The sequence below is a fragment of the Monodelphis domestica genome, chromosome 6, assembly GCF_027887165.1.
Source record: "Monodelphis domestica isolate mMonDom1 chromosome 6, mMonDom1.pri, whole genome shotgun sequence".
Lineage (NCBI taxonomy): Eukaryota > Metazoa > Chordata > Mammalia > Didelphimorphia > Didelphidae > Monodelphis > Monodelphis domestica.
In genome coordinates this window covers 300,662,981-300,689,795 of record NC_077232.1, presented here as the reverse complement: position 1 = coordinate 300,689,795, position 26,815 = coordinate 300,662,981, and the positions used below count along the sequence as shown (strand labels likewise).

Below are 26,815 nucleotides of genomic sequence, written 5' to 3'. Positions count from 1 at the left end.
GAGAGAGAGACAGAGACAGAGACAGAGACAGAGACAGAGACAGAGACAGAGAGAGAGACAGAGAGACAGAGAGAGAGAGAGAGAGAGAGAGAGAGAGAGAGAGAGAGAGAGAGAGAGAGAGAGAGAAAGAAAGAGAGACAGAGAAAGAGAGACAGAGAGACAGAGAGAGGGAGATCAGAGAGAGGAGACCCTCCCAAATCATGGGCATGCTGGGTGCCTGAGCAGATCTCTTCGTTCATTTGTAAATCAGTTCTTCAGACTACTAAATAGTTCTCCGGTAGGAACAATGATGAACATAGTGATCAGATTATCAGACCAGTCCCTAAAAGTTGATTCAGCTAGTGATGGGCGGTCAAGAAGGAAGAGAAAGAAGAAGAGTTTCCTGCCCCTCTCTTGAATGCAAAGCAAAATGTCCAGATGGGCTCTGCTCCCTCCTTTAGTCCTTTCTCTGGCCTCGCCCTGGACTATCACTGCCCTCCTGTCCCCATAAGCACCTGATACAGATCCTCACTAACTACTTGTGGCAAAATGCTCTATTTGGACGAGATCTTAAGTACTCTCTAGTCTGACCCAAGGAGAAAGGGAATAACTTAAAATTTCAGTGTCAACTAATGACCGATTTTCTACCTCTCAGTCTAGTGCCCTTTCCAGTGGACCACTTACGAGCTGGTCTGACACCAGGAAAATACACCAAGAAGGAAAAATGAGATCATAGGATTCACTCTCACCTTTTGATGTTGCTAAAATGATGTAGCAATTTATGTTTGAATATAGGTAATAGCTGTATCGCAGGAGTGGCTCCATGCTCCAGAATGATCCCCCAGTACCAAAACTCTCATTCCCTTCTTCTGATTGGTGGCAGCTGAATCACACTCACGTCTAAGATGCCCCCTGTAGCTCCTTCCCTGTCTCCCTGAGGTGTCCGGTTTTTGAGGGAGAATGCGGGTGAATGTCGATGTCACCCAAAGTCGTGGCCTCTTGAGTTCTATTACAGACTTAGGAAAAGCTTGAGGCTTTTAGAGGGCAAGTATTCTATGTCCATGACATAGAAGCACACATACTGAATGGCCCATATTAGACAATAAGGATGGAATAGTGACCTGGAATCAGAAAGACCTGGATTCAAGTCCAGCCTCAAATACTTACTAGCTGGGTGACCCCAGACAAGTCATTTCCCCTCCCTCTTTCCTAATCTGTAAAATGAAGAAATTGGACTCAATGACTTCTCAGTTCTCTTCCAGCTCTAAATCTACAATCCTAGGATCCTACTTGGGGATCCGCTTTCAGGGGCTGTTCCTCCACATTATTCCAAGCGTTCCCATCTTGTTCCCTTGTCCTATTTCTGAACTCCAAGATTGTCTTAACACCTCTCTAGGTATTTTCCATAGTGGAGAGGGGAGGGAATAGGGAATGGCCATTTCTAATTACTTTTACCTGCCATTTGTCAGCTGGGCACTCTTACAACTTGAGGACTATTTGTATGGGGATTTTTTCTATGATTAGAATACAATAAAGTTATTATTAAACAATTTAGTGTAAATTTCACATTTTCTTTGATGATTTAGAAGCTATCACCATAAAATTTAATGAAGGGGGAAAATGAAAAAAAAATTCTAGAATAAGAAAGAGAAGGTATTACCATGCCTTGGAATCATTGTCACAGACTTCTGTTTATATTGTGAGAGGCAGTGTTGCCTAGTGGATAGACAGCTTGCTTCCAGCCTGGTCTTGACACAGACTAACCATTGACTATGGAAAAGTCTCCGGGTCTTTCAGGGATCCAGACAGTTCTCTGTGACCATAAAGTTGCCTAGAGGTCAACAAGGAATTTCCTCACCTGGAAGTTCCTCAGTACCAATGAAATCAGGTCATTTGGGTATCAGAGATAGACCTAGTCTCTATCTCGTTTTCTCCTGCACTGGAAGCAATGGGAAAGTGCTGGAGATTAAAGAATGGCATTGGCAAAATGAACCCCACGTTTGTCCAATTGGATTATATGAGAAATCTTGGCCATACCACTCTTGCTATCAGTTTTGAAACTTTCTGTGTGTTTGAATGAGGGATGATCTTGATGTTGGAAACTTCCAAAGCACCCGTCAGAACCCACTATTGGCCTGGTCCAACTCTTTTTAATGGGTTGTACTCCCCTTAGCATCCATGCTTACTATGTTTGGGGCTTTCATTTTTAGAATATCTCAATATCATATTGATCCACCTTAATGATTTCTTGACTCATGGATCCCTATCACAGTAGCATGCTCTTTTCTAAGGTCTTTTGGGGAGATATTGTTAGAACATTCCCTCTGGGGCAACTATGTAGTACAATGGATAGAGCACCAGACCTGAAGTTGGGAGGACCTGGGTTCAAATTTGGCATCAGATACTTTTTAGCTGTGTAATCTTGAGCAAGTCATTTAACCTCAAATGCCTTACTACTCTTCTGCCTTAAAATTGATATTAAGATCCTGTCTTAAGGTTTAAATTAATCAAGGTAAAGGTTAAAAAACAAGAATTTCCCCTCCATCATATATTTTTGTGTCTCACTTCATTTTGCTTGGTTTTGAAGAGTGAGGCCAAGTACCACATTCAGCCACAAAATTATAGTTGGAGCAATTTCCCATTTCTGAAATGATGAAATGTTGGAAATAAGATTATAGGAGAAGATTGTCCCAAATGGGCATATGTTGGACCACCTCAGAGACAACAACAAACCTTCCATTGCCACAGTAAAGGAGGAGAAAGAAGACTGATGAATGCTGAAATTAGAATTCTAAAGAGGAAGGGATTGAGGATGGTAGAAATTGGAGGGATCTCCGCCATGCCTGGCTGGTCAGTGTGATCCATAAGAATTCCAGCCTTCAGCAATGGCAGCTAAACCAGGGATGGCAACATCTATTTAAAATATTCCCAAATTTTCTTGCACTAATGTTGTGTCTGGTGTGCCAGAGAGGTGACTACCCAGTCCAGTTACTTGGAAGGGAAAGGAAAAGAAAGTGAAATAATTGCCTTTGACCCATTCGGAGGCAGAAGTGACTCATTTGTTTTACCTGTTTGATTTTCATCAGAGTAGAGAATATTCTGCACCATCCATGTTGCCCTTGTTGTGTTTTCAGGATTCGTTTTCTAGGGTGTTTCACATGGAGTTTGAGGATTTGGAAAAACCAGCAGATGCTCTAACAAGGTAAAATATATTTTTCTGAATTCCTTTTGACGGATGCAAAAATCCTGGTTAAAGGGCACATCCCTTCATTTGGAGAGCAATTTCAGTGTCTCTCCATGGAGTACTGCTCTTAGCTTTTCAACCCACAGTGGAATCTTTCCAATCACTGGTGTAAGGCTGGGGAGCGAAAGGGCAGAGACATCACATGGGGTAGTGGAATACCTGATGAACATGGAAGCAGGAAGACCCAAGTTCAAATTCTACTCCAGACACTTATGAGTGATTTGACCCTGGGCAAGTCACTCCCCTTACTTAAGCTTCTGTTTCCTCGTCTATAAAATGAAAATAGTAATAGTATCGATCCTCTCTCATAGAGTTAGTATTTGGTTCAAATGAGATAATGCATGTGAAATATTGAACATGTTAATATCAGATAACAATAGCAAAAGAAGACTGGGTTAAATAGCTGAGTGCTATGGATTTCTTTGTGGAAATTAAGGGGCTTATGATAGGAAATCAAGACTAAGTCATTGTTACTAGAAATTGTAATTGTAACTGTTCTGTTCAGTTGTTCTCAGTCATATATAACTCTTCCTGATTCCATTTGGGGTTTTCTTGGCAAAGATCCTGGAGTGGCAAAAAATAAAAGAAGAATTATTACAACAAAATCAGAAGATGGTAGAGAGAGGGATGACTGAAACTCTTCTTTGAAGAAATGTGGAGAAAATCCATAATTATTGGTTCTGGCTTCATCTAGGTCATTGAATAACTAGCTTTCCCACCTTCCTCTCTGATGCAAGCCTGAGCTTGTCCTTCTTGACAAAAGGCATCATATCCTTATTACCAAAAGATTAGGACACCAGGGACCCCTCTAAGAATAGGCTTGCATTGCTCCAGTTAGGTGCTTGTGTATTTAATTACAAAGCATCTTTAGCTTGTATTGCTCAAAAAGAAATCTATAAACACACAAAAATATTCTGTTGGCTGAGGATCAAAAAGAGTGATCACCAAAGTTCTAGGATTACAAAAAGCAAATTATTATGAATTCACTCCTCATAGACCAGTGATGGTGAAACTTTTAGAGACCAAGTACCCAAACTGCAACCCTCATAATGTATATGAGCCTCCTACCTTACCCCAGACAAGGAGAGGAAGGAAGTGCTCCCACTGTGCTGCTGGGCAGAATGAAGTGAGAAATGTCCTTACGCTCCTGTGGAGAGGGGGAGGGGAGCAGCCCCCTCTGGCACGTGCCATAGGTTCACCAACACGGTCATAGGCCAAGCCACCCTAAAGTGCTATAATACTTCAACTACCTTATTATCATAAAATCTTTGATTTCATTCCCCACTCCTGCCTCAGTCGTGTGCTCTCCATGTGTTTGGTAGCTCCAAGTATAGTGAGAATGTGAGGATATTTGATGCCCATGTGAAATATACTGTTTTTTTCCCGATTAAACTAAATTGCCAACCAAGGTGGAGAACAATTCATGTGGCATCATTCAGAAGCTAATTTAAGACTGGGCTTCTGCCTGTCACTAAATCCATACATTGTCCTTCTCGACTAGAACTGAGAGTGGCTCTCAAATGAAAGAGGGAGAGGGAGTCAGGTCAAAAAATTGTGTTAATCATGCAATGTAGTTGAATTACATCAAGTTATAGGGTTCCCAGGAAAGCATATTGAAAGAGACATTTCATCTGATAGATGTTTTCTCTCTTGGGTTGGGAGAAAGATTGAGATTGGCTACATAATGTGGGAATTCTCTGCATAGACACAGTTCAGAGGATAGAGGGTTGGGGCCAGAATCAGGTCTTCAGTTCCGATCTGGCCTCATATGCTTCCAGTTTGATTTCACAGTGTCATTTGGATTCCTAAAAATGCAAAGTTCTTAACGAAGGCCAAGAAAGCATAGAAATGGAAGGCTTTGAACTTGAATCTGAAGGTCAACCTGCACCAATGAATAAAAGTGATACCGACATTGAAGCCTTGGTCTTCTCCCTGCATACGGCTATCAAGGAGAAGCCCAAGGCTGAGGATAAGAGATTGACTAATATCCTGAAGCCAATGCTTAATGTCATTTTCTTTGTTGTTTTCCAGTACTCTTCAGCCATACGTGACTCTTTGTGACCACTTTTGGGGGGTTTGCTTGGCAAAGATACTAGAGTGGTTTGCCCTTTCCTTATCTAGTTCATTTTACAGATGAGGAAACTGAGACAAACAAGGTTAAGTGACTTATCCAGGCTTACATGAGGCCAGGTTTGAACTAAAAAAATGAGTCTTTTTGACTCTACAGCTAGAGTTCTCTTCACTCCTCCATCCCTTGCAGAAGAGGCTGCCCCCTCACTCTCTAAAGCAGCGGTTCTCCACCTCTCAATTTGTAGCAATCAGAAGACGTAAGGCATATCAGGTATTTACATTCCGAATCATAACTAGCAAAATGACAGTTTGGAAGTAGCCACCGTTTGGGGTCACTGCAACATGGGGAACTGTATTGCGGGGTCACGGCATTAGAAAGGTGGAGAACCACTGCTCTAAAGGAAACCAAATTTGTTATCATGGACTTCCAGGAAAGGCATATTTTGATGTGTGTACTAGGAGTCATGGAACATATGGCCATATTGGCTGAGACTCAATATCAGCTCAAGCTTAAAGAAAGGTTGCCTGCAAGAAATAGATGACCTCTTAGTGGCCTTCATGCAAACAACCAAGACCTTTGATGGGAAATGGTGACAGTATTAGAGCTTCCTCCATCTGTGCTGTGGACCCCATGTTCCCAGAGCTGTTCCTGGTCATTGTGACCATTTTACATCAGATCTCTGAATGGTCCCTGATACTACCTGATCTGCGGTCAAATCTAAATTTGCATTCTCCAGTACCTAGTTCAGATCTTGAGCATAGCAGGTTCTTAGTAAATGGTGGTAGTAGTAGTGGATAGGCTGACCTTAACACTGGGCCACAGTAGTATCTACCCAATAGAATTCATGTGAGAACCAAATCATACATGTGACTCTTTGGAAATATGGAATGCTTGAACCTGTGCTTTCAATGTCAGACAGACATGTTTTTGTGTGTTAGGACCTTGAACTGGCAGTGGCAAATGGGGCTGGGCTCTAGGTCTTAAAGTGGCCAATGAAAGGCCACAAGACTCTGGGGGACAGTGCCCTCTACTGACAAAGAGTCATCTTAGAAAAAATCAGTTCAAAGCCACAAACATTTATTACGTGCCTACTGTGTACAAAACACTAGCGACAGAAAGATTTGAAAACTATAAAAATCTTAGCCCTGAAGGACTTATATTCTTCTAGGGGAAGCAAAAGATAACATCTAGAGAAGTAATTAATTATGAAGTAATTTTAAGAAGTAAAGGCCCCTGGGTAGTACTTTTAAAGGTGCCCAGTTATTCCTAGTTCAAATCTGGCCTCAGACACTTACTAGCTATGTGAGCCTGGGCTCACTTAACCGCGTCTGCTTCAGTTCCCCATCTATAAAATGAATTGGAGAAGGAAGAGGCAAATCATTCCAGTATCTTGTTAAGAAAACCTCAAATGGAGTCATAAAAAAGTAGAAACAACTCAACAACAACAACAACAAGGTGGCCCTTCTCCTTGCCAAGATCAGTCCTGACTACCTGTGCCCTGAATCCCATTCTTTCTTGGCTTCTCAAGATGATTGTCCCTTTAAACGTCCCCTCCTCTAGTCTAATCTCTTCTAGTTCCTCATCCACTGCCTTCAAGCATCTTCACCACAACCCCGGGGGAGAATCCAAGTCAATATTACCCCCATTTTACAGCTGAAAAAACTAGGACTCAAAGACCATGGATTCGTTGGCAGTCCACACTCATTTGGCTGCATAATAACTAGAACCTGGGTTCCTTGACTTCTTGCCATGATACCACATTACCTCCCAGTCTCTCATGACTGAAGTATTTTTCTAGTGTTTCATCACACTCACTCTCTCATCATACCAAGCACATAATAAATTCTTGATGGATTCAAGCATACTTGGGCCAAATGGGGTCCATGGAAAGATCCAGGGAGAATTGAGGGGCAGAGACGCACATGATCCTTGGCCACAGTTTGGAAACAGAGGTAGAAGCAGATTGAATATTGCAAGTTGTTGGCCAACTATGTGGAAATAGATTTATTTACTTTTGAATTTTCCCTTCCCCTCTTTCTCATGCTTCCAAAGGCAGCCTTTTCCAAGACTTAACCATCACAGCTGCACCTTCTCTTTCCCAGGCATATCTGAGGAGGCTGAGTAACTTTCCAAAAGTGGACCCGAATCTAGGCCAGTCACTCTCCTTGCTCAACTCTGGCTGTCGTTAGGGGCCCCTGGGTCTTTCGTACAGAAGGCCTCTATCCAATTCTGTTCCACGTTAGCCCAAGGCTCTAATGCTTAAGAGTTTACTGACATGAGATTATGGGCCCAGGACACGAGGGTAAAGCAATGAAAAAGATTGTCAAGTTAAAGGTTGTTTGGGTTTGTTTTTTTTTTAAATGAAAATGAAATTAATTTTTAAAAATATTTTCAAAGCAATATGCCCCAGTTGTTGTTGTTGTTGAGTTGTTTCAGTCATGTCCAACTCTTCCTGATGCCATTTGGAGTTTTCTTGGCAAAGATATTAGTTTGTCATTTCCTTCTCCAGCTCATTTAATAGATGAGGAGACTGAGGCAAACAGGATTAAGTGACTTGCCTAGGCTCACACAACTAATAAGTTTCTAAGTCCAAATTCAAACTCAGGTCTTCTTGACTCTAGGCCTGATGCTCTAACCACTGAGCAACTATACTGCCCCAGAAGTAGAGGCAAAAATCAGAAGTCAAAGAGAAAAAATAGTTAAGGATCAAGGGGGGACAAAGTATACTTTACTGGAGAAGGGAAGAGCTTCAGAGCTTGTTAAAATGCTTCTAGCTCTGCTCATGGACCTTTCCCAAGTCTTTAAGGAGATAAACTGATTTCTTTTTTTGGAATTCAGAAAATCAGGGTAATTTAAGCAAGGGATCTGAGAGATGGTCCTTAGTTTATCTTGTCATGAAATCTTAGGTCTAGAACTAGAAGGGAGCTCAAGGTCATCTAGTCCAATCCTCCTATTTTGTAGATGAAGAAGCTGAGGCACAGGAAAGCTAAATGTTCCAAAAGCACACATCTAGTAAGTCTCAGAGATAGAAAGCTAAGTGGAATAGGAGTTGGGGCCTCCTATCTGAAGTTGAGAATGGCTTCACATTCCCCCTCAGCTTCTATCCCTCATTCTCCTCAACTATAAAAAGAGAGCTTAAAGTTATGGCAGGAGTCCCCAAACTACGGCCCATGGTCCACATGTGGCCCCCTGAGGCCATTTATCCGGCCCCCAGCACACTTCCGGAAGGGGCACCTCTTTCTTTGGTGGTCAGTGAGAGGAGCACAGAATGCATCTGAGTACTGTATGTGGCGGCACCTCAAAACGTGGTGTCGCTCGCGTACAGTACTACTTCCGGTGACATAATCCTTTGCGGGGCACAAGGCGCCATGCAAAGGATTATGTGGCTGCACAATGGAAGACGTCAGCATGGTGAGCGGTGATCTGGGGGAGGGGATTCCGCACTGTGTATCCTGCTGCCCAGTATAGAGGTGGCAGTGATGGACCTGTGCAAGGTGTGACAGCCATCCCAGCCAGTGCTGCAGCCTCCGCTATCCCAGACAGCGTATACAGTTTTTTTTTTTATAGTCCCACCTTCCAACAGTCTGAGGGACAGTGAACTGCCCCCTGTGTAAAACGTTTGGAGAGCCCTGCTGTAACACAGCCCTCAAGCTAAGATCTGCGATCCTATGAGCTCAGGTCCTCTGGCTTCAAAGTCAGTGCTTCTTCCAGTCTACCCATCAGTGCACCCATCTGTCCACATTGTGGGTGCAAAAGGAATGGGAGGCATTGCTGGATTGTCTCCAGCATTCTGAGCCCAGAAGCTCTGCCTCTCAACCTCAGAGCACCCTTGGGCTATTGGTTCACTTCTCTGTGCCTCAGTCTCCTCCCTTGTAAAATCTGGAACAGGATTATGTGCCACAGACAGCATAAATATATATAAAATGAATCACCACAGAGTCATTTGGGAGAGTGGACACAGGCAGTCATGGGGATTGGGATTCTTGCCTCAGTCGCCTCTTACAGGAAGAGAGAGACTCTCGGAAGCAAGGTTGAGATAGCATGAGAAATAGCCGGGGCAAAGGCTTAGAAGTGGAGGCAGAGGATCCTGCAGGAGGACTAGGAAGAAGGCCGATGTGGTCGAGTCGCAGAGTACTGGACAGAGGGTAATGGCCATTGAGGTTGAGTTCCAGTTATGAAGGACTTTAAGAGTTAAACCAGAGAGTATCATTTATCCCAGGGGGCAACAGGAGGCGACTGGAGTTTAATAAGTAGAGGAGTCACATGGTCAGATCTTCTCTTAAGGAAAATTGCTGTGTGGGAGTTGACCTGGTGTGGGGATAAACTAGAGGCAGGGAGACCAGTTGGAAGGTTGATGGAATGATTTAGGGGCCCGAACTAACATCTTAGCAATGTGAGTGGAGAGAAGGGCTTAGATGTGAGATATACTGGGAAGAGGGAAACAGTAGGATCTGGCAACTGGTAGGATACGTGGGGTGTGCGGGTAATAACAAAGCTAGGAACCTGAGGAATTGGGGGGATGGTGGTGCTTTTGACAGAAATAAGGGAGCTCAGAAGAGGGGAGAGTTTGTCGGGAAAGATAATGGGTCTTAGATGTGCTGAATTTAAGATACCTTGGGTACTCCCAGTTTGGAATGTCAAATAGAGAGCCTGGAGGCTGGATATTTAATCGTGAGTCATTTGTGTAGAGATGATAACTAAACTTGTATGAGCTAATGAAGTTACCAAGACAGAGCTTAGAGGGAGAAGAGGGCCTCAAAGAACCTTGGGGAATATTCACAGGTAGGGGGTGCAATGGATGATGAGATAGAAGCTATCAGACAGGTAGGAGAGATCAGTTTCAGGAAAACCCAGAGAAGAGAGAGCAGCCAGGAGGGTGCTCACCAGTGTAGAAGAAGCAGAGATGTTGAAGAGAATGAGGTCTTTCTTTACTGGCCTCCTTGTGGTTTGTTCCTTGAAGAATGTTCTCTGAGTCCAAGGATGTAAACATTTTAGTCACTGGGCTTTCTAGAATGGTTGGTCCAACGTATAGCTCCCTGCAGTATGCCAGTGTGCTCGTCATTCCACAGCCCCTCCAACAAAGAATGTTTCCACTCTTGTCATCTTGGGCCATTTGCTTGGTGAGAGAAGAACTCAAGGGCTCTTCAGTTTGCATTTCTCCATTATTATTGCCTTGGAGCATCCTTTTTCATGGTTGTGAGCCTCTTGACTGGCTTTCATTGTGGTTTAATTATGTCTTTCCAACATTTCATCGTGGTAAAGAAGGATTTTTGTCTCTTAGTAGGGATGGAGACACCAACAGAATCAATTACATGTACGCTCGCTATGTCAGAGACACCATGGAACCTCTTAACATCCCCGATGTCTATAAGGACAAGAGATTTCCCTGGACAGTAAGTAATCAGCATCTAGTCTTGACGGACGATGAGTAGGTTTCCTCCATGGTGCGGGTCTCTGTACTCATTGCCAAATGGAACTGGCTGCCGTAGAGACACTCTGGGTGACCAGGAGAGTAATGCTTACCAGCCTGCCAACTTTAAGGCAACCTCCAGCCCCAGGATCATATTTTTGAAGCGTGTCCAGTGTCAACAGGGCAAAAATCTCAACATAGTTGAGTTTGGGGCACTATAGGAACTAGAAATAAGAATTATCTTAAGAGAAATACATTCCAAAGAAGGGAGAAAAGGAGCATTTATTGAGCTCCTATGTGCCCAATACTGTGCTAAGCATTTTACAGTTATGTTATTGGGTCCTTATGACAGCCCTGTGAGATATGTGCTTATTATTATCCCTGTTTTACACTTGAGGAAACTAAGCCAGACTGAAATGAAGTGACTTGCCCAGGGTCATATGACTAGTAATTGTTGGAAGCTGGATTTAATCTCAAGGCATCCTGGCTCTAGACCCAGTTCTGCACCCCCTGGCTACTTCTACAAACTATGATTAACAAAATAATTTCTTTCGTGTTCTTCTTCCCTTAGCCCTGTGCCATCCCTCCTGCTATTTGGCATATCTGTGCACCTTCACTAACTTTAAAAACTGAGTTCAGTGCATGCATGATTAGATCCCATAGCAAGAGTAAGCCACGGCAGAGCACAAGGACTCCCCTTACCCCAACTAGGAGCCATGAATATTTGTTCCATAGAGGACAGAGATGGGCCAACTTTCTTATCTGGGCTTTGAGTGCTGGACATCTCACCTCCTGACTTAGCAAATCAGGGGAACCGCAGTGGCCCAGGCCATCAGGTGAATAGTAAAGAAAACTCACAGCCCCCCCACTGTATAGCCAGACAATGGAATGCCAGCCTCCCTGGGCTTCCCCTCTCCGGTGATTCTTGCCCCAGTGTATAATGTCTCCAGGTACCATATATGGTGCTAAGCCATTAGTAAATAGCCCATATGGGGAGGGAGGGGGTGCTATTAACAATCAATTGCGGGGGACAGCTAGATTGCTCAGTGAATAGAGAGCCTAGAAACAGGAGGTCCGGGGTTCGAATTTGACCTCAGATACTCCCTAGCTTTGTGACCCTGGGCAAGTCACTTCACCCCCATTGCTTAGTCCTTACACTCTTCTGCCTTGGAACCAAGCAAGACACAGGATTGATTCTAGGAGGGAAGGTGAGGGCTTAAAAAACCAACAGCAATCCATTCCTCAGCCTGGCTTAGAAGGCAGAAATGTTGATTCTTCTCTAAGAGCGCAGTGTGATGGGATTTCTGAGCAGCTATTAAGCACTGGACCATTCAGGCATGGTGCATTCTCAATGTCCCGCTGGGAGCTGCAGCGACAAAAGAGGAAAACGTCAGGGGGCTCTAATCATTTTTTTCACAAACACCAATCATTGACTTGATCTCTCTGGACTATCGCTGTCTTCTTTGTGTTCATGTGTGTGTTTTTTCAATAGAACGAAAACCCAGGAAGCTTTCAGCAGCCCATTAGAAGTTTGCTTTGTACACCTATAAAAAATGGGAAGAAGAATAAAGTCATAGGTAACACTTCTTTGTTTTCACCTTGCTTCCTTCCCTTACAGCAGAAATCGCGGTTGTCCACGGACCCCCTCCTTCTCGTGCTGCCTCGGTGGCCCTGGCACACAGGCCCTTTGAGTCAGGCCCAGGGCCACCATCTGTGCAGCTCCAGAGATAGCCCTCACGGGGTCACATCGGCTCAGGGTTGGCTTATGGGAGGGAGGAGCTGTCCCATCTCCAAAATGCTGGTGCCAGGGAAACTGCTTTCCTGCATCTTCACTCACCCATCACGAGCTAGTGTTGAAGGCCTGCATTTCGTGTCTACATTACCAACAGTGTTGCCTAGGGAATAGAATGTGGAACTTGGAAGATCCAAGTTCAAATCACTGCTCTGAGGACAGAAAGAATGAATGAATGAGTAAATGAATGAATGATTTAAAAAGCATTTAAGTACTTACTATATAAAGTAAATAAATAAGCTACAGTTTCTGCCCTCAAGGAGCTTCCATTATAATAAGATAATAAACAAAGGGGATCTAGAGTTGGTGAGCAAGGAAAAAGGGAGATAGAGAGGAGAAAGAAAGGAGGGGGAGAAAGAGAGAGAAAGAGAAGTGGGAGGGGGTGGTGTAATGTGATGTGGAAATGGCCAGAGAATTGTGTAATAACCTGGTCCGAGGCAGGTAAAAGGTGGAAACACCCATGAGAGCCCAGATCCCAAGGGCAAATTTTGAATTCTGTGGTGGGCATTAAAGTAGGGCCAAAGTACAGGCAATAAATAGGGTCTATGACCAGGGGGTCAGTCGCCTCACCTTTCAGAAGACTCCCATCTTTCACATGAGTGCAGCTTTGGTTTTCTTTTGGGGTTTGGGGTCTGTATGAGTTGCTCTTCCAACAGTGACCAATAGGGAAGTGGGTTTTGCATGACAATAAAAATAAAATATAAAAAAGACTCTAAGGACTAACTGACTCAAGCTTAGTCCCTAAGACAAGTGTAGGAATTTAAATTAATTTCCAACACTCCAAGAATTATATTTTATAGAGTTTATTAATAATCACTTGAAGTAAAAGAAATGAAAAGGAAATAGAGGTAAAGAAAACCTAATTATTTAACAAAATTAAGACTAAGTGACTAAGTTCTCCTTGCCTGTTTAAAAAGCCTGCTCCACCAAAGCCCCAACAGGAAGACAAGAGAGTGAGAGGCGGGGCTACACCAAATTTATATCCTCCCTACGTCAGCATGTAATGTGAAGAGAGTGGGGTGCTGGGAATTATAGTTTTTAGGGTAATAGATTCTAATTACACACAAGAAATCCATTTCCCTCTCTTCTCTGCAAAGACTGATGGACTGGGACTGGAATCATGTCTACACCCATGAACTCAGCAAATGGGCTAGTTTTGCTGAAATCTTTTTTTCCTTTTGCCTTTTCTTATTTGGGCTTATACATGATGGATCACTGGGGTAGGGATCAATGCAGAAATAAAGGCCATGTAAAAAAAGAAAAAAACGTTTAAATGTTCTAAAAAATGTAAATGATACCTACTAAGGTATAGGTCTCTATGAGCTAGTTCTGGTTTGATAAAACCCTTTCAAAGAAAGAGACACAGAGAGAAATAGATGTGGAGACTTGAGAAGGGGGAGAAGAAGAAGGAAGAGAGACAGGAGACAGAGAGAAGCCCCTTCTTACCCTTTCTCCACCCCTTAGAAAGACTCTGAGTCCTTCACATTCTCTCCTCCTTCCTTCTAGTGTCATGATGAGATGGCAATCCTACTTGCCAAGGCTAGCTCCGCCATTTGTTTTCTTGATTCTCTCCAATCTTGTTGCCTTCCAGCCTTGCTTCATTGACCACCGTTCCCTCTTGCCCTCTCATTTTCAGATTCTCCCTTCTCAATAGAGCCTTCTCCTCTGCCCATAAACATTCCCAGTTCTCAGGGGTTTTGGTGGGGAAGGGGAACTCCTTGCCTCTACCGGTCTCTCTTCCCAATCACTGCCAAATTTTGAGATTTCTGTCCTTCACTCTCCACTTACAGTTCTCTTCAATCTGGCTTCTACCTCTCCAGCGCTCCAGCATCAACTTTCTTCAAGGGAAATCAAGACCTCGATCGCTGAATCTCTTGATGTTTTCATAGTGTCTGTCCCACTCTTAACATGCACATTCCCCAAAGAAGTCCTAGGAACACTGCTTTTTTCTAACTACCTTCTTTTTCATAGCAACTTGTCAGAGCCACCTTTGCAACTCTACCCATTTCTCTGAGTTCTTGCCCCCAAGGGCCAAATAGGGTAGTTCTACCTAGAGCTCAAGTCTATGATGAGTATAACCAAGCCCCATTTGACAAGTAGAAAAACTGAGTCCAGTGAGAATTATGTAACACCGGACAAGTCCCTAAGCCTTTCTGTGCCTCAGTTTCTTCATCTCTAAAATGAGTAGGGGAGTAGCGACGTGGCTCAGTAGATTGAAAGGCAGGCCTAGAGGTCCTTGATTAAAATCCGGCCTCAGACACTTCTGGTTGTGTGACCCTGGGCAAGTCACTTAACTCCCACTGTCTAGCCCTTACTGCTCTTTTGCCTTAGAATCAATACCCAGTACTGATTCTAAGATGGAAAGTGAGGGTTTGAATAAAATAAAATTAGTAGGACTTGATGGAAGGGGCCCCATAGGCTTCCAGTGTGCTTTTATATGTCAGGGCTTCTTGCTTCTCTCTCCTGTGCTTTTGGCATTTGAAGGACATCATGTTGTCTTTCAGAGGTAACTATGTGACTCAATGAATAGAGTGCCAAATCAGGAGTCAGGAAGTCTCATCTTCTTAAAATCTAGCCTCAGACTACATATTAGCTCTATGACCCTGGGCAAGTCACTTCACATTACCTCAGTTTTCTCATCTGTAAAGTGAGCTAGAGAAGGAAATGACAAACCATTCCAGCATCCCTGCCTAAAAAACCAAGAGTCAAACATGACCAAAAATGACTGAGAATGCTGTCTTTCACAGCTCTTTCTCTGTTGGTATAAGGAACTCCTGGATGAGGAAATCTCTTCTCTGAACACTGGTAGGCATCTTCTCTGTAACCTTCCCCCTACCCCCCCCAGGCAAACAAAGGGACTTAAAACAAGTGAAATAGGAGGCATTTTTTTTAATTGGGTTAAAGAATATGTTAGCCTTGGGAAGTCAAATGACTTAGCCAGGCCTGGGGATGAAAGATCCTGGGTTCAAAGCTACTCCTGGCACCTCCTGGCCATGATCTTTCCCAAAGTCAAGGATTACCTACCAGGTGTAACTCTCAAGGGGCGAGGTCTTTTTCTGTATTGAGAAAAGGGAAGATCTCCTTTTCAAAACAAAACAACTTTTTAAAAGTAGTCTTCCTGGGTTATGAAATAAGAAGCAGCATGGTCTAATGGAAAGAATAGTCTCAGGAGTCAAAAGACTTGAAATTGAGTCCAGATTGTGTCATTTACTTCCTTTGGGACCTCTGAGGGCTCAGTTTCCTCATTTGTAAAATGAGGATGCTAGACCAGATGTTTCCTCTAACTTTAAACCTGTGATAGTGTAAGCTTAAAGCCACATAAGCAGGAGCAGATCCTTGATTAGCATAAACTCTTTCGCAGCCTGTCATTTTAGGGTGACATAATATTCAATTACAAACAGAAACCACCAACTGTTTTATTCACTTATGTGATAATCTGTGCACGAAATATTAAACTGGAAGGATAACAGCAAAGCAGAAGCTTGCCACAGGGCGATTTCTAGCTGATTCCCAGTGAAAAGGCCAAGATGGAGAGAAGTAGCAATGATTTAATAAGAGATCACTTAATGGTACTTAAGCCTCTGCAATGCACCTGACTATAAGCATGCTTTGAGCCTCCAACTACTCTGTGGCTTAAGGGTATTATGATACCTATTTTACAGATGAGAAAAGCTCAGCCTAAGCCCCTTTTCCATTTCCACAGAATAAATGTCAGAGGTAGGAGTCAAACAAATGTCTTCCTAAGTCCACATCCAACTTCCTTCCTTCTTCCTTCCATTCTTCCTGTCCTTCCTTTCCTCCTTCCTTCCTCTCTTCCTCTCTTTTTCTTTCTTTCTCTTTCCTTTCATTCCATCTTAGGATCGATACTAAGTATTGCTTAAAAGGCAAAAAAGTGGTAAGAGTTAGGCAATGAAGGTCAAGTGACCAGCGTCATACAACTAGGAAGTGTCTGCCATCAGACTGAAACTCAGGACCTTCCATTTCCAGGCTGGCTCTCTAACTACTGAGCTACCCCGCTGCCCCCTTCTGCAGCACTTTCCCCGTTATTCCCCCGTTGGTACCTCTTGGCATGTGTCAAAGGTTTCTTAGCATAGCATTCTAACGTGGAGTCTCCATGGCAGAAAAACTCATTGCCAAGGACTCTCTCCCTTCCCCTAGTTCTTTTTACTAGGTAGCAACAACGATGGCAACACGAATCCAGCCTTTGTGTAACACTTAAAGACTTACAAAGTACTTTACGAATATAATCTCATCTTATCCTTGTAATAACCCTGGGAGGGAGTTACTGTTATTATCCCCATTTTACAGTTGAGGCAAGCAGAGGTAAAATGCTTGGCTCGGAGTCCCACAACGAGCAAGCGTTGGAGTCTTCCTGACTCTTGCTCTGTGGAACACTAGTGAGAGCATCCCTCAGGTTATCTGGTTCATATCCTCAGGTGGTGCCATTAGTGCTCTCTCAATGTCTCCCCTTGTATCAGTCAATCATTAAGCAGTTATTAGGTGCCTACACGAGGTGCTGAATTCTCACTCTGTACCATGAAATCTCTTTCCTAGTTCACATTCACTTCTGCTGTTTGCTACACCCTATGGCTCCCCTGTCTCCTGCCCTTCTCTCCATTTACTAACTGCTACTTTTTGCTATGTCCCCGTGACTCAGTCTGAAGATGAAAGAACGCAGTTCTGATTCGCCCACTAATTAGGCTCAACCCCAAGCCACATTTTCTAGCCCTCCTTCCCTTTCCCCCTGAGCTGCTTGGTTCAGAATTCCGGTGCGTCCCATTTAGACCTGAGAGCGTAGACCCTTTAATCATCTGGGCCCGTAGCCTCATTGTTAAGGGATAAATCCAATTTGCAGTGGAGTTCTGTTCCAGGAATTTAGTTAAGCTGAGGAGAGGTCCGTCACCACAGACTGAATATTTAAAGCTGGAATAGATGAAGCGAGAGGTCATGTCGCCCAATGTCTTACACCACTGAGGAAACTGAGGCCCAGAGAAGGGAGCTGTAGGACACACAACAGTTGGCAAAGGCAGGTATTAAACTAAAGTCCTCTGATCCCTGATGCCAAGGCCTTTTATGTGGCCTTTTGCTGCCTACCCCAAAACAGAAAACAATACGCTTAAAGCCTGGCTGCTGTTCCTCGACTCCATGTTCACACTGGGTTCTTGCCCCTCCCCCTTTTCCCATTACATCACCCCTTATACATCCTTAGCTCATACGAATGTTAATTGCCTCCTTCAGTTCTGTAGTCGTGTCTGACTCTTTGGGACCTCATGGACCATGGGGACGTTAGCCATCACTTACTAACATCTACACCTAGGCCTCATGGGCGTGGGTTAGGCATCCAAATCTCAGAGGCTATAGCCTCTGAACAGCACATCGGTAATTGTCTAGAAGTCTCTAAGGGTCCAAGGCTAGATTTGGACATGTTAGAACACACCCACCAAGAGCAATTACCCAGCCTCTACTTGAAGACCTCCAAGGAGGGGAAATCCACCATCTCTTAAGGGAATCCATTATGGTCAAAGACTGTTCTGATCACTGGAAAGGTTTTCCTGGCAAATAGAGTAAACTGACCTCTTGGTAATTGGTAATACCCATTATGGTCCTGGTTCGGCCCTCACGGGCCAAGCAGAACCAAGCTAATCCTTCTTCCACATAGCAGTGCTCTTCCAGAACGTAAAAATAACCCTCCCCTTTCCTGAGTTAAATAGCCTTTTCTTTCAACTGATTCATAGGAGGCAGGCGCTTAGAGCCATTCTCCATCGTGACCATTCTCTGGACTCTGTCTAGCTTCACAACTGTTAGGAAGATTTTTCCTGATTGGTAGGAAGTTTTCTCTTTACCCTGAGCTGAGACTTCCCCTCTAAACGTTCGTTGTGCCCAGTTTGATCCTTGGCTGGTGGACTTAAGGGAAAGTGAAATATCCTGAGTTCAGATGTTTCTCGAGGGTGCCGTGCCTCTTCTGGAGAGACTAAAGGCCTAGCTCTGTAAAAACTGCCCTATCATTTCTTCTCTGCCCGGGTCAGATTCACATTCTGTTTGTTTCCTATAATGGGCTGAAATGCATGAATACTCAAAGGACGGATTCCTTCTATAAAATTATGCAGCAAAGGAACTGACCTCATTCCAATTAAAGGGAGGAAAAAAGCCAAATGATGTCACAGAATTCTAGAGCTAGAGGTGACCTAAGGCAACTGGATATTTTAACATCCAATTATTGTTGTTGTTATTATTGTTTTAAAATGGAAATTTCAGCAGAACTGAATCCCCTTGGCCCTGGAAAATCGCTCTGGCTGCCCATCTGATCTTGAGTCATGGCATTCATCAAAGGAGGCTTCAGGCATTCCTACAAAGGGCTGAAAAAGACTTTGGGGGGCGGGGGGGGAGCATGTTGAATCTGTGGTGATTTTGAGGCTTGGGACCTCTTTTCATGTTTGGCCCAGAAAAACGGCCGTTTCTCTAATTTTTCATTTCCTTTTAAGACAATCTAGCTCAACCTGCTGAACTCAATACACAAGTGAGCAAACTTTCTTAAAGTAGCTTTACGCAAAGGACTGGCCCTCCTCTAGGGTGGAAAAGTAAGTCATCTGAGTCACTGCATGGCCTCCAGGGAAGAAGGATGAAATTCTATCATAGCTGCTAAGGCAATGAACGCTAAATTTCCTAAATCCTATTTTCTTCCACTTGATGACAACAAATAGCTGAATTCTGGAGCTGGAAAAAGGCTGAGAAATTCTCTAGTCCACTCAGCCCATTTCACAGATGAGGAAGCCAGGGCGCAAGGAGATCGAATGATGTTTCTAAGGTGCCCAGGATATTGAGTAGGAAAGCTTAGATTTGAACTTGAGTCCCTTACCTCTAACTTTGGTGCCAGCTCCAGTGCAACATTCTTACTGGGATTAGAGAGAAATCTGAGCAGGTCAAAGTACAGTACCTCCATTTTGCCTCGTCTTTTTTCAAAAGGAAAGTTTTACCCCTACATCTTGGTTTTGTATCACCTCTTCTCCTACTGCATGTTTCCTCCCACTCTTTCCCAGAGAGTCATCTCATACCACAAAGAATTTGGAAAGGGGGGGAGGGGGCTCAGAAGTACAGCAAAGGGAACCTGTTGAAAAAGTATGACTACGACTACGTTATACACCATGTTCCACGTCCACAAAGAAACTGAAGAGGACGATGTAGAGACGGAAAGAGCCGCTCCTTTTTCAGCCTTCAGAGTCAGTCGCTGTATTGTTGTTTCCATTTCCTCTCTAGTACCTAAGCCTTATGATCCCAGCTTATGCAGAGCATCTCAGTTAACCTTCTCTTTTCTGGTGGTCAGCAATGGGCGGACAATACTTAGGTTTTATACAGGCAGTTATGTGGCACAATGGACCAGCTTAGGCTGGATTTAGGAAGACACTTACTAGCTGTGTGATCCCAGGCAAGTCACTTAACCTCTGTTTGCCTCAGTTTCCTTGGCTGTTAAATGGGGATTATAACTGGATCTACCTCCCAAGGTTGTGAAGATCAAATGAGATGCTGTACTTTTTTAAAAGCACTTAGCATAGTACCTTACATTTAGCACGTAGTATATAAATTCTTATTCTCTGCCTCCCTCCCTCCCTCCCCTTCCCCTGCTAGTAACTTAAACTAGAGAATACAAGGGAGAAATGGCAGGTATTAAGAGGACTTTCGTTTCTATTGGCCAAACACTGACTGGTCTTCATTGAGATTGATCAGTTTCCAGTTTGGAAAGTTCTGGAAAGGGGCTATTCATGTAATATTGTAGCAGTGGTTCCATTTTGATAACTATATTCCCCTATAATTGGTTTCACCTTTGTTAGCCTACGTATTTTATTTTCTGTAAAAACATTTGGTACCCTGAGAAGTGGTCCATATTTTCCATGACACAAGAAAGAGTAAGATTTCCTGGAAGGGTGGAATGGGCCACGTTAAAGGAATGAGGGAGAAACATCCAGTCAAAGCTGGCTGGCCATTTATTGGAAGTGATATAGAAGAGTTGTGTTCCAGTATGGACTGGCCTCAATGACTTCTTGGATGGCTTCCTGCTCTGACATTCTGGGCTTATGAAAAAAGATGGGAGAGGAGATTAGCGCCTAATTCTTAAGTCTTAAAGATTCCAACATTGGCCCTGAAGACTTTGATGGCCATGGCCCTGCCATTTGAGACTCTTGGAATCCATGTATTCTTTTTTTCAGAAATAAGGAAATTTAGGCTATTCTTGTCCAAGTTCCTTTCTGTAATCCTGGGTGATCATATGCCACCTGAGCCCTGAAAAATTTTAACCAGAAATGGATGCGCATTCCTCTCTCTTTGTAGTGGGCTGGGTGGGCGGCTTTCTAGACGAAAGCTGTCACTTACTTAAACTATCTTCAGTGTCACACATTGGCAACAACAGAAGTTGTGCATGGCATGTTTCTGTGGAGCTCTGAAGTCTAATTTTGAACTGCAAAAAGTTGACTACGTGAAGAATGGCATACTGGTCTGGTGTGTGTATGTGTGATTTTGTTTAACTTAAGTTCCAAGTAGGAAAAGGCAAACTTTTTGTGCCCCCCCCCCCCCTCTGACGTGCTTCAGAATTGTTCTCTTGGAAAATATACAAAAATTTAATTAGCCTTGAAAGGACAAATCGTCTTTGGGGACTCTAGCGATCTATTTCTATGGCAAGAAGAAAAGAATACTCTAGGATTTTCTAAGAATCAGACAGCAGTAATTTGGGACTAGGTGAAAGCATGTTCTAAATTCTGTTCTGCGATTCTGTTTATTTTTATACAATTTTATATCCCTGGGTTCATAGTTGCTTATTTAAAGGCTTCAAGCCCTTATAAGGCAAAAAGCATAGGACTTCGTGATAATGTCAATAGTTAACAACTTGTTTTAGGGCATCAAGGACCTGTGGCTTGGGCTGTGTTTGTACTATCTGGGTGAAAACTACTTCCATTTGTCAAAGTAAGAGGAAAAGGACCCCTGTGTACAAAAATATTTATAGCAACTCCTTTTGTGGTGATCTATGAATGTGATAGATTTCTGCTGTACCATAAGAAATGATGGAGATGGTTTTGGAGAAATCTCCGAAAGATCCATATGAACTGATGCATAAAGGAGTGAATAGAAATAGGAGAAAAGTTTGTACAGTGACAGCAATAAGACCAAGCACAATTTCAAAAGACTCATGTGATCTACTGCTAAATGAAAAGGTGAAGGACTTAAATTGCAGTCTGAGGCATCTTTTTCTCCTCTCTTCTCTGTTCTTCTCCTTTCCTCTCCTCTCCCTTTCCCATATCCTTCTTTCTTTCTTCCTTCTCTACTCCTCCCTTATTTCCTTCCTTTCCTTCTTCCTCCTCCCTCTGTTTCTTTTTTCTCCTTGCTATTCTTTCTCTTTCCTATTCTCCCTGTCTGTCTGTCAGTCTCTCTCTCCATAGCTAATACATTTATTTGTTTTGCTTGACTATCTATATTTGTAACTTTTTTGCCTTCTCAATGGAGAGGCCAGGGGAGGGAGATAATTCAGAATTAAAATAAAATAAATCTGGATTTTTCAACGCCTACCTCCACCTGCTCAGATTGCAACCCATCTGTAATTAATCATCTTAGCAAGCTGCCTAAAACTCAGAAAGGTTAGGTGGTCTGCCTGTAGTCATGCAGCCAAGAAGAATCAGAGGGTAGGGTTTGAACTTCTGTCTTCCTGACCCCAGGTCAGGACCCCCTCTTCTATTCAAGGCTGCCTCTTCTTGTCCAACTTAATATTAATGGTCACATTCACTTACTTTTTCTCACTTTTATAGGAGTTTGCCAGCTTGTTAATAAGATGGAAGAGAATTCCAGTAAATTCAAACCTTTCAACCGAAATGATGAGCAGTTCCTGGAAGCTTTTGTTATCTTTTGTGGGTTGGGAATCCAGAACACCCAAATGTATGAAGCAGTGGAAAGAGCCATGGCCAAGCAGATGGTAACTCTAGAGGTGAGCCTCCAAATGGTGGGGCTTGCTCATCTCATCTCATCCCACGGTGGTCGGCTTGGGTGTCCTCAGGGAGCTGCTGCTATGATTTTTACCAGCTTTGTTCAGAAGCACGTGTTTGGGAGCAAGGACAACATATGGTGGGAGTAGCTTGGGACTTGACATAGGGCCTTGGAAAGCAGAAAATTCCCAAGAAGTCAAGATGGGGAAGGGAGGAGAATCTAGAGAGTGTAGGAGTGATGACCTGGGAGAGAGCTAAGTGTTAGAGGGAACAATGAGGACAAAGAGCAGTCTTAGGGGGTGTAAGGCAGAAGGAAAGATGAAATTATTATCCAAGATTATGATCAGATCAAGGAATTTCTGAGTTTCTCAACATGAATGGAAGTGGAGCACTTGTAATGGCAAGATCAAGGGTATGACCATCTCTGTGGGCAGCTGAGGGGAACTGGAGGAGTAGAGCATGGGAAATGAGTATACTGAAGAACTGGGAAGTTAGGGGCTTGGGAGAGCATCAGTCTACATGTCAAATCCCCTTGTATAGATCAGGATCTGTAGAGGAGAGAAAGCCTGGGACCCAGACACCCAGCTCACTGAGGAAGAAAAGAAAACATGTTGATGGTTGTAGATAACGGCTGCCAGACTACGATTGAGTCATAAATGTGAATTGAATGAATGGGGAGAAGTAGTATTCCAGGTCCCCAAACATATTGTGAGTTCAAGTAGATCCAGTGCTGGAGAAGGTGGCCAACGAAGCTGGGTCATCAGGAGAGAGCCAGGCCCCAGGGAGGGCAAGAAGATGGAGGGAGGGAGAAAGGAAAGCCAAATGAAATCTGAAGATTAACTTTGGAGCAGGAGTTTCAGAGATCGCAATGAAAGGGGTGGACAGAACAGAGCAGGGCATTGTGGGAGGGAGTATTAGTCGAGGGAGAGAGCTTTATGAGGTGAGGACCTGGGCCCAGGTTTGTGCAATGACAGATGGGGGCTCAGAATCACTGGGGTGAGGAAAGTATAATGAATGGGAGTATACTGAGTGAGGAATGAATTTGGGCTGACTGTTTCCCAGAGGACCAGGCAGCCAAGGGCGGAGGAGGAAGAGGAGGAGGAGGCTGGGCAATGACTTGGTGGTAGGCTGGGCCCTTCTCATGTTGCAGAGGTTCTAGGGTTCATTGAGTTGGTCTCACTCTGGAGTTATCACCAGAGAGGGCAGCAGGCTGTTAGAAGAGCACTGACTAGTTGAATGGGCCCCCAAAAGGGCCCCCAAGATACTGAGAAGACTGGGCACCATGACATACAAGAATTGGTTGAAAAAAACAGGCATGTTTAGCCCAACGAATACTTGGGGAACAAATAGACGTGATTTTTGTTGTTCAGTCATTTCAGTTGTTTCTGACTTTTTGTCAGACCCCTTTTTCGGGTTTTCCTGACAAAGATACTAGAGTGGTTTGCCATTGCCTTCTTCAGCTTATTTGAAAGATGAGGAAACTGAGACAAGCAGGGTAAAATGACTTGTCCAGGGTCACACAGCTAGTAAGTGTCTGAAGGCAGTTTTTTTTTTTAATATATATATATATATATTTTTTTCCCATGGTTACGTGATTCATGTTGTTTCCCTCCCTTCCTCCCTCCCCTCCCAAAGCTGACAAGCAATGTACTGGGCTATAGTGTGTTATCACTCAATACCTATTTCCATATTATTCATTTTTGCAGTGGTGCAGGCTTTTAAAACCAAACCCCCAGTTCATGTACCCATACAGACAAGTGATAAATCGTATGTTTCTAATGCGTTCTGCTCCCACGGTTCTTTCCCTCGATGTGGAGAGCTTTCCTCATAAGTGTCTAAAGGCAGATTTAAACTCTGGAAGATGAGCTTTCCTGCCTTCAGACCCTGCTCTCTATCCACTGTGCAACCAGCTCTCTTCAAATATTTTCAGGGATTAGCCTTGTTCTGTTTGGCCCCCACCAAGAGAGGACCACGGAACCATGGATGGAAGTTGCAAAAAGCAGAACTAGACCTTATAGCAGACTGTCTTCTCCCTGAGAGGCAGGTAATGCTTGAGGCTCTCCATCCCTGGGGGTATTCAGGCAGAGGGTTCCTAATCCTCTGCCAGGCATGGATGATGGCAAGAAGACTTCCATTTATGTACATGGTGACCAGATTCCCTCTGAGTTCCCTTCCACTTTGGAAAGTCTGTGATTTTAATTCTGTGATCAGTAGAATTCAACTTCTAAACTTTATTTCTTTTTAAACTCTTACCTTCCATCTTAGAAAAGCAATAAGGGTTAAGCAATCAGGGTTAAGTGACTTGCCCAGGGTCACGTAGTTAGGAAGTGTCTGAGGTCACATTTGAACCCAAACCTCCCATCTCTATGCCCTACTTTGTTTAGTAAAAAAAAAAAATTCAGCATATAAAAATTTCTTTTCTTCCCTCTCATTTTTCCCCCCATGAAAAAAGGGAAATTAAACAAGACTGATAACAAAATGCATAGTCAAGTGAAACAAAGTCAAACAGTGGCCATCATAAAGCACATACGCTCCATTCTGCCTAGGCTGATTCTCTCCACTGGGTGGTAGGTAGGCAGCATGTTTCCCTGGGCATCCTTTGGAATCCTGATTGTTAATGATCCAAGTGCTTACATCTTTCAACCCCTTCTCTTTAGGGGTCACATGGTAAAGTTACAGAGGGCTAGATTTGGAGGCAAAAAGACCTAAGGAGAGCCAGCGAGTTGGCTTGATAGAGAGCCAGATCTGAAGTTGGGAGGACCTGGATTTCAGTCTGGCCTCAAACACTTTGTGACCCTGGGCAAGTAACTTAACCTCAATTGCCTGGCCCTTTTTGCTCTTCTGCCTTGAAACTGACACTTAGTATTGATTCTAAGACTAAAGGTATGGGTTTAAAAAAAGAGATGTGAAGACCTGAGTTCAGTTTCCACTTAACTGGACTGTCACTTAACCACACTGGGCCTCAGTTTCCCCATCTGTAAAATAAATACTAGTACCTCCTTCACAGCCTCAGAAGCAATCTTGTGGATGAGGTGCCCTGCAACCTTTAAGGTGCCCCCAGGGTAAATGGTCTGACTCAGTTAACATGAACATTTATTGAGTTTTGTAATTATTCAAAAGCAAACCATTCTATTGGGGGCTGGGCAGAGAATTAGGGAAAATGTGACCCTGCCCTCTGAGGACTTAGTCTAACAAGCACAGAGAATTAGGAAACCCTAAAGCACAAGATTAGATGGCTATTAGATGGTATTCACAGGTGTGAAACCATCAGCCTTACAAGCACTAAGGAGGTGACTCTGGTACTGGCAAGGGATCCCTAGACATTTCATGTCATAAAGAATGTAGCATCTGAGCCACAGCCAGCCAGAGAGAGGCAAAGCCAGGGCAAGAATTCGAGTCTCCTGGCTTTTTGATGGGTTGCACTCATTTTTCCTTAGTCCACACTAGTCCATCATTTGTCTACAGTCTTCTGATTTGAAATTGACTAGTCAATTCTTTTTATTTCTGAACTTGCCCACTGTATTGTTATGATTATGCTTATGATTGCATTGCCATTGTTCTTTATATCCCTATTTATATGGGAATGAGTGGCCACAGTCCATGTGGATGAGAGCTAGCCTGGGAGCTAGGAAGCCCTGTGTGCCCTCAAAGAGCCATGTAACTCTTCAGTGTTCAGGCAGTTCTCTTGAGATTTGAAGGTGCAGAATTGGGGTTCAAATCTGGGCTCAGATACTTCCTATCCATGTGACCCTGGGCAAGTCACTTAACCCTGTTTGCCTCAGTTTCCTCATCTATAAAATGAGTGAGAGAAGAAAATTGCTAAGCAGGCCAGGATCTTTGCCAAGAAAACCCCAAATTGGGTTACAAAGAGTTGGCTACACGCACTCTTTGTGGTGGCAAAAAAATTGGAAAATGAGGGGATGCCCTTCGATTGGGAAATGGCTGAACAAATTGTGGTATCTGTTGGTGATGGAATATTATTGTGCTCAAAGGAATAATAAAGTGGAGGAATTCCATAGGAACTGGAACAACCTCCAGGAAGTGATGCAGAATGAAAGGAGCAGAACCAGGAAAATGTTGTACACAGAGACTGATACACTGTGGCACAATTGAATGTAATGGACTTCTCCATTAGTGTCAATGCAGTGATCCTGAACAACCCGCAGGGATCTATGAGAAAGAACATTCAGAGGAAGAACTGTGGGAGTAAAAACACTGAAGAAAAACAACTGCTTGAATACATGGGTCCCGGGGATATGACTGAGGAGGTAGACTCTGAATGAACATCCTAGTGCAAATACCAACATCATGGAAATAGGTTCTGATCAAGGACACATGTGACACCCAGTGAAATTGT

General features: G+C 43.6%; 1 protein-coding gene and 1 long non-coding RNA gene across 5 annotated transcripts in view; one reads left to right on the top strand and one right to left on the bottom strand.

Moving 5' to 3' along the window:
* The window catches only part of PDE5A (phosphodiesterase 5A), a 166,047-nt gene that overhangs the window by 78,162 nt on the left and 61,070 nt on the right, over positions 1-26,815 (top strand). For 2 of the 4 annotated variants that reach the window (XM_007495546.3, XM_056803498.1), the window contains exons 7-10: positions 3,114-3,181; positions 10,579-10,687; positions 12,197-12,281; positions 22,285-22,460. In XM_007495546.3, coding sequence (XP_007495608.1) covers positions 3,114-3,181; positions 10,579-10,687; positions 12,197-12,281; positions 22,285-22,460 — 438 coding nt within the window. Of the gene's footprint in view, positions 1-3,113; positions 3,182-10,575; positions 10,688-12,196; positions 12,282-22,284; positions 22,461-26,815 lie in introns of all 4 variants that reach the window. The other 2 variants (XM_007495545.3, XM_007495547.3) reach the window with 1 other exon arrangement.
* On the bottom strand, positions 19-12,601 carry LOC103101193 (uncharacterized). Its single transcript, XR_468316.2, has 2 exons — positions 12,542-12,601; positions 19-12,248 (listed from the first exon to the last, which is right to left on the bottom strand). It is a non-coding gene; the product is annotated as an uncharacterized LOC103101193 (long non-coding RNA).